General features: G+C 33.0%; 1 protein-coding gene across 3 annotated transcripts in view; it reads right to left on the bottom strand.

The window, feature by feature from the left end:
• Positions 1 to 1,697: 1,697 nt before the first annotated feature.
• GNPNAT1 (glucosamine-phosphate N-acetyltransferase 1) overlaps positions 1,698 to 8,457 on the bottom strand; it is a 12,769-nt gene continuing 6,009 nt past the window's right edge. For all 3 annotated transcript variants that reach the window (XM_007119214.4, XM_007119215.4, XM_007119216.4), the window contains exons 2-6: positions 7,504 to 7,671; positions 6,429 to 6,491; positions 4,349 to 4,476; positions 3,360 to 3,421; positions 1,698 to 2,067 (exon numbers count right to left, since the gene is read on the bottom strand). In XM_007119214.4, the coding sequence (XP_007119276.1) occupies positions 1,920 to 2,067; positions 3,360 to 3,421; positions 4,349 to 4,476; positions 6,429 to 6,491; positions 7,504 to 7,657 (555 nt within the window). In that variant the 5' untranslated portion in view covers positions 7,658 to 7,671 and the 3' untranslated portion in view covers positions 1,698 to 1,919. The remainder of the gene's footprint in view (positions 2,068 to 3,359; positions 3,422 to 4,348; positions 4,477 to 6,428; positions 6,492 to 7,503; positions 7,672 to 8,457) is intronic.

Raw genomic sequence — 8,457 nt, forward strand, 5'->3', positions numbered from 1 at the left:
ATGCTCAAAAATGTATATATTGAAATGTTCGATGCAGTTTTTTTCACACTCAATTTTACCCACAAAATGGCTTAGAAAAATCAAATTTCTCTGGTTAACTAAAGCTAAATACAGATCATCAGCTTCCTCAATGACACAATTTTTATGGATTACACCTTACCTACAACTCTATTTCCTATAGGGGGGGATTTAAGATAAGACCTTAAGAACACTATTTAAAGGGATTTATTGAAATAGCCACCTTATAGTTTTACTTCAAATTGTTCAGTGGTAAGAAATGAAGCATTTAATTTTGCCTTTTATTAGGGGTTTTTTTTTTTTGGTGGTGTTTTTTTCCTGGCCACGCAGCAGAGCATGCGGGATCTTAGTTCCCCAACCAGGGATCGAACCCATGCCCCCTGCAGTGGGAGCGCAGAGTCTTAACCACTGGACCACCAGGGAAGTCCCTATTAGGTTTATTTGTTAACAGAGGTTTTAAATTACCAGACTGTACCTAGTAAAGCTGCTGTTACCAAGGTTATAGGACTCCTAAAAAAGCAAAACTTAGCTTTGTTGTTTTCACTAGGGACAAATCAATTAATCTGCCTATGTCATCAGCAGGTAAGTAGTACACCTCTGTTGGTGAAGCATTTCTGTTGTTTTAGAAAGCCAACTTTAGCTTTACTGCATGGAGGGAAATCTGAAATCTAGTTGAGGTAGGTGTGAATCAAAAGGACGAGAAACAGGTGGTCTTTACTTTCTAAGCTCCTTTTACAGAGGGTACACAAAACTAAGATTTTATGAACCATGACTTGACCTAATAATTCAATAGACAACTCAAGAAAAGCACAGAAAACATTCGAATTCTAACAAAAGACTATTCATATGAACAGGTTTAATGTAACATGAAACGTAAAAGATTCGAACCAGTAGTGAAGTATCTAATTCTTATTTCAACTTAAAAAAATAATTAAAATAAAATCAAAATAGGAACAGTGACCAGAATAATAGTACCATTATAATCACATTAAATAGAAAAGGTTCCATCAACATTTTAAGAATGTAATAAATGCAGTATGATACATTTTAAAATACTCCACTCAATTTTGTAATTCATTTTCATAAAAATGTTAGAAGAGAGGCTTGGACACCCCTGGAAAAATGAGAAATCAGCTTAGAAATACATAATATGCCAGGATTTACTAATTCACTGTTAAAAAGTACCTTATATTTCTCTTAGATATTTTAAACAAATGAATAATTATTATATTTCACATATAAGACAGGTGGTACTTCAGCTATATTAGAATTATATCAACTTTTAGATGTACATTTAAATTGTCACATTTTATAAGAAGTTAATTTTCATTTCTCTTTATTTTAAAGGCTCACCAGGTTGTTTGCCAGTATAGTATTAGGATCAGCAAATGTTGGACTGAACTACATTTAGTTATAATATATCTAACATCCAATTTCATGTAATATATGTGAAATGATACACCCCTAAGTGATATTTAGATATATATTTCTTTGAAAAAAATATTAATTTTATGAATGTGATAAGAAACAGCCTTATTCACTGTATGCTTTTTTTTTTAATGAGCAGTACAGACAGACATGTAACTTCTTACTACCTATACTGACTACTAAGAAATAAAGCCAAACTTTAGAAAAATACAATGCAAGAAAAGATTCAAGTTAAAAATATACTCCTTTGGTTAAAAATCATCCCCTTAATAATTTCATCTGTAATCTAAACTCAGCATGTCTCACCAGCCCAAAGTAATCTTCTAAATGTCATTATACTTGTATTACAGTGTTTTTTTCAATCCAGTATTTACGGAGGTCACTGGGTTGCAGCAACAAAATATTTTAACTCTAGAAAGAGAGTGTAGCCTTGTTGCATCAGTTCCTTTGACAGATGTCTTTCTTAAAAGGTTTTACTTTAGAAACCTCTGACACATGTAGTTTTCTTCAGATACTGTATATCCAAACTTTTTATAGAAACCAGCGTTTTGTGGTAGACATTCAAGGGTAATCTTATAACAGTTCAGTTTCTTGCTTAGCAAAGTAAGGGTTGATAATAATCTGAAATTAAAGAAAAAAAAAGGTAGGCAAGGCATAGAGCATTTGTTAATAAAAATAGATTTTAGTAACAATGTGAGTGAATATCACATAAAACTTCAAGTTTGTATTACAAATAGGTTTATTAGATCATGGCCTTTCCCACTATATTCATTTAAATACTCAAATTGTAAGTGGTTAAACATTTAAATCACCCAAAGCATTTGATTTTGTTTCAAATATATGTTAGTAATCTCCAGCCCATTAATAAATAGAATATTACCCTAAACCCTGAACTCACCCTAAACCCTCTTTAAAAATAGGTTTTAAAATTAATATTAACACCAAAGACTAGAAACCTTTTAAAAACTATGGCCAAAATTAATCTTTTTCTCTAGACCTATTCAAACTATTTAGGAACAGCCAACATAAAATGGGTAAATAATTGCTTTGTTCTTTATCATTTTTAAAGTTACTTAAATATTTGTGAAAGAATGTATAAGGTTAACTCTGGATTGGTCTAATTAATATGAAGTGTAAACAAAGCAAAAATGTATACATCTTTGTAAAAACTAGGAAAGATCTACAAAAGTTTACCTGAAGGGTTTTCTCATGTTGTATAGATTGAAAAATCTTATTCTGAAGACAGAACCTCTTGATTGAAGTTACACAATTACAAAAGGTATGACTAAGTTACATGGACTAGAAATACTAGAAATTGGTCTCTTTTGTTCACTGATGTATACCAAATACCTTGAATAATATCTGGCATATAGCAGGTGCTTAATATTTACTGAGTGAATTCCTTAAAACTCAGAAGGGATAATATTAAAAAGCAAGTTCTATTTTATAAATAGGCAATAAACCTATGAAACTTACTTTAAAAGATTTAGATAAATGTATAGAGGATTACACTGTGAAGGCTGTTTCAGTAAATGGTTCTAAAACTTCCGTAACTGAGAACATTTCCTTTGTTTTTAAATATGACAGAGAAACGGACAAATTACTTGGCTCACCAAAAGTTCCTGTTTCCTACTACTATAAGAGTGCTACTATTAAAAGTTAATAACTAAGGTGTTGCTATTTTAACAGTACACTTCCAATTTCCAAACTTTATGGTAAACATTATATTAAAATACCTTATTTCTTCATTAAATTCAGTCTAAGCTATGGAGTGAGAATGAGTTCATAATTAATGATGCTTAAAAAACTTCAAACAGGAAAACATTTTTTAAAAAGTATCTTGCAAGAAACTGTAAACTGAAACACAAAGAGTATCTAATTTATCCAGGGTTACCTTGTTTCTGCCTACTTACAATTTGCCAAGCTGCTTTCCTCTGCATTCATCACTAACAACAACATCTTCTACTCTTCCTCTCTGAAAATATTTACAATGTTTAAAGGACTAAGCATGTAGTTTTGTTTTAGTTAAATCAACAAGTGACGGTAAGAATTAATTGATAAATAAATGTTTTGTAAACCTGAACTTTGCAAAATGCAAAATTTTTTAACTTACTATTATAAAGGAGATAATACAATCAATCAGTTTATGGCCTAATTTTGCTTTGTCTGTATCTTAAACCTTCCCACCCCATTATTTTAAAGCAAGTCTCAGAATCCACATCACCAAAATGTAATCTTGTCATGAATGTACTACATCCATCATCCTACTCCTTGCTTAATTGCAATTTATTTCAGACATCCAAATACAGTTTATTAATTTCTAGTACAGAAACCACACCAAAATTCATACTTCACAGAATAATTCCAAGTGTTTTCTATCATATTCTCATTGGATTACCTAGGTTTTGTTTTCTTTACTATTTCATGTGAGTCATGAGGAGTGAAGGAAATCTACAGGCATTAGAAGTGTCACAATTAGAACAGAATATATTATTCTGAACCCTTTACCACTGGGAAACTGATGGCAATTCGTGTTAATGTAGTATATTCAAAGTATTGTTTTTGAATAAAAATTAGCATTAGAGATTCCAAACATTACTGCCAAATTCCACGATACTGACTTGATTTCTCTATGTCTATTCCAATTCTAACACCTTACAGTACAATTTTTAGCAAATAATTCATATTAACATTTTCTTCCTCATAACTCTTAGAAGACAATGGGAAATTGACTGTTACTAAGTTATTTCTAAGAAGCAAAACTTTTATTCTAGCCAATATTTAGCTCTCTCATTTTACAATAAAAAGCAGTGGGAAAACAGACTTGTCTAATGGAAACTCAAAGTCGATTTTGCTAGAAAACATATCCATTTTACTCATAAGCATTAATATGAACACATACCTTAGCACAGGAATGGATGAATTTATGTTCTATTATCAGAGTTGCTGTAGCAACTATCTGTCCTAAAGTTACATCTTCCACAACTGTAACATAATAATCCCCAGATTTCTTCATGTGCTCAAAAGATTCTGTGGAAATTGGAAAATAGTGTTATGTGGTAGACATTAAACTTTATTAGGTGCCAGAAAAATACTAGAATTAGCTTACTTCAATAAATATTATTGAACATTTATAGCTGTTTTATCACAGTAATTTTAAAGAAAATATCAATTATTAAAAATGACCGGGGGCTTCCCTGGTGGCGCAGCGGTTGCGCGTCCGCCTGTCGATGCAGGGGAACCGGGTTCGCGCCCCGGTCTGGGAGGATCCCACATGCCGCGGAGCGGCTGGGCCCGTGAGCCATGGCTGCTGAGCCTGCGCGTCCGGAGCCTGTGCTCCGCAACGGGAGAGGCCACGGCAGAGGGAGGCCCGCATACCACAAAAAAAAAAAAAAAAAACAAGTAGTTGAAATATCAGCAATCAGTATCAACTGGAACATAGTCCATACATTTAAAAACTCTTCTAGCAAAATAAAGTAAGACTAATATAGCTATTTTAGATGAACAGCACTTAAAATACAAATAAATTGTACATGTTGCCGTTTCTGTGACTAGTGAATGAAAACTTTCATATCTTCATTACTAGTTAACTTTAAATTGATTCCTTTAACCTTTTCACTTAACAGATATTCACACAGAACAAAACTCTGCAAATTTTAACAAGAGAATGTTTATTTGTCTCCATTCTTTAATTTTTAGTCTTTTGATTTTTTTTTTGTTTGTTTTGTTTTGTTTTGCGGTACGCGGGCCTCTCACTGTTGTGGCCTCTCCCGTTGCAGAGCACAGGCTCCGGACGCGCAGGCTCAGCGGCCATGGCCATGGCTCACGGGCCCAGCCGCTCCGCGGCATGTGGGATCTTCCCAGACCGGGGCATGAACCCGTGTCCCCTGCATCGGCAGGCGGATTCTCAACCACTGCGCCACCAGGGAAGCCGTAGTCTTTTGATTTTAAAGTAACTTGACAAAGTAGTTTTCAATTTTCCCTTTGTGCTCTCAAGTGTTCCCATGATTACATGACCTGTTTTAGAAATAGAATCATCATTTTTGTTTGCTTTGAAAGCACCTTGTGAAGTAGATAAAAAAGTAAGTCTTCATTTCCCAGATTTTCCCAAAGCCACATAGCAAACAGCAGCAAAAGTGGAATAAATATCTTCCCCTCAAATTGACTTTTAGTACTTATATTGATGAGATAACATGATTTCTCATCTAATCTGATATGCCTGCAAAGAAGAATTCAGCAATAAAAACGGAGCCTAACAGTCTCAACATACTGTTTATTTCCACAGTCTTGTTCTAGTAATGGGTCTGGAGTGGGAAGAAATAAATTCAATGAAGGAAAAGAAACAATGAGAATCAGGAAATAATAATCTTCATCTCAGGAAGATCATATAGAGTACAAAATAAAATTACCTATTGAAGGAAATGAAGAAAATAGGAAGACACTGTTAGGAGCATTGGATGGAGTCAGGAAGGTTGTAGTTCTTTTCTTACCAATAACTACCTGTGATCTTGGGTAAGTCATTTGACCTCTCTTTTAATTTCCATCCTCTCATATGTATTAAAAAGGGGGAGGGATGAACTAAAAGATACCTTAAAATTCAATATAAATTAACCAAAAAATAAATTCAGAACGTATTTTCTTACATTTTTGATTGGGTGATGAAATTTCCGTGAAATGACCTAACCACATGAAAGGTAAACACTACAATAAAAAACAATCGCTAAGGCTGCCACACAGGTTCTATGCTACAGTAATTATCTAAAAGTAGCCAGGTATTTTGTAAAACATGGTAATTGCTACATTTGGATTCTAAAACAGTTCAGCCACATTAAACATTTAAATAAGAAAATAGCTAATTTGTTATTTGAATAATTTCTAGCTATTTGAACAAAACCACAAGTAGACACTGAACAGAGCTCTAAACAAAAAAATTGTTTCCCTTTATTTCTTTTCCTTCAGGAAAAAGAGACTGTAGGACTTACTCATAAATTGTTCCGGGTTGACAACTCCAGTCTCTGTCAGCTGACCTAGTACCTTAAAAAAACCTAGTTTTGAAAAACAGATTTCAAGTCATGAGAACAGCAAATGAAATACATATCAAAAGAAGTAATGTGTCAAGCTGGTGGGCAATTATTTTTTCAAAACTTTATGTAATGAATTATTTTAAAAGATTAAACTGAAACCCATTATTCTTTTATTATCACTAGGTAAAACAAATACTAATATGTTTTACCAATGTTTTTGCCTGCATAACATTTTTGGAATAGTGCTGACCTTAATACTCAATATTTACAGAACCAGCATGTACAGTTTTCAATGTAACTTGCATTACATTCAACGCGAGGGATGCGGAATTTTCCCAACTATGTGCTTTGGTTTTACTTAAAAATGCAAGATTCTCATTATGACCAAATATGATACTATTTGTAAAATAAAATATAAATAACATTGTTGAGACTACAGTTTTTAAAGATTCCTGATTAATTTCATTAATGTTACATTAAATTAATGTGAATAGCATAGAATGTTGAGAATCTTAACTTCTATACACCCAATAATTAATTTGACCAAAATATAATAGTTTCTTAAGATTTCCTACCAAGAAGAAAACTGTAAAAAGTTGATTTTTGATTACTGAAATTTAAGGAAATCATTTTGGAGAATTTAGATGTTAAAAAAAGGAATACGTGTAGACAAAACCTTTTGCAACTTATCCAAGGCAAATTATCTTTATCCTCATTCCCCATCCAGCTTCTTAGAGAAGATTCTTCCTTATGTGTCATTATACAAGATAATTTCCCCTTTTTGGCTGCTTAATTAGGAAGGAACACTGTTGTACTTAAGTCATTTGAAATACTGTAATACAGTACTGTAATACAGTAACATCTGGTCTATACACATTGGAATTGAGTTCTCAGTCACTTTAAAATTTAAGCACAAAAAATAATATAAAAGTCCAATAGTATTTTTTAAAATTATAGGCATCATCATCATGTTTGTGGAGAACACAGAATGCTAACTATAAGTCTAACCAGAATTTGTAAACTAAGTCCATACCTCTATTTAAGTCAGCAGTACAAAGAGGCCTCAAAACCAAACCTTCTCCAGGATGTGTTGGGGAAATGGCTGGAGAAAATGTAGCTGTATTCTGACTCCAATCCACTTCTTTGAGTAGACTTGGGTCAAACATAGGCGTTTCATCAGGTTTCATCTTTGCAGTAAGGTCTAAAATAAAATTTTAAATGTTAAGGCATTTTGTTTAATAGAAAGTTGTTGAGTGTCAAGAATGTCAATTTCTTAATAAAAATTAATGCAATTAGAAAAATTCTTTAACAGGTATGCAAGATATTTTATTTTAGCCTATCCTGACTCTAACATCAAATGCCACAGCTAGAGAACTCACAGATTCTATCAGACAGTAAACAAGTGACTAAATTTAGACGTTTTACACTTGAAAACTCCCTTTTCTAATAGGACTCTTAAAGCATTTTTTCCTCTGGGTCAGTGCTACTAGTGTAGCACTGTGAATAGCTGACTTTTCAGGAGCTTGCTCTTTTTTATTTTTATTTTTTTTTATATTATTGAATTTTATTATTGGGCTAAGGAGTAACTCATCAGTCTTACCTCACTAAAGAAGACTTACTGGGCATGTAACTTTTTTAAAAATTATGAACCATGAACAGAAAATTCTCTGCGTTCACTGGAATATTTGGTCTCAGCTATGATAGATTCACACCAAGACTATCGGATTTTGTTTTCACAGCAGTCTTTCTAAAAATCTGTTTCTCAGCTGCATCTAAGCAGCTTAAGAATAGCCAGTGTCACAAAAACAGAAATATAGATCAATGGAACAGGATAGAAAGCCCAGAGATAAACCCACGCACATATGGTCACCTTATCTTTGATAAAGGAGGCAAGAATATACAATGCAGAAAAGACAGCCTCTTCAGTAAGTGGTGCTGGGAAAACTGGACAGCTACATGTAAAAGAATGAAATTAGAACACTCCCTA

The sequence above is a fragment of the Physeter macrocephalus genome, chromosome 11 (assembly GCF_002837175.3).
Source record: "Physeter macrocephalus isolate SW-GA chromosome 11, ASM283717v5, whole genome shotgun sequence".
Taxonomy (NCBI): domain Eukaryota; kingdom Metazoa; phylum Chordata; class Mammalia; order Artiodactyla; family Physeteridae; genus Physeter; species Physeter macrocephalus.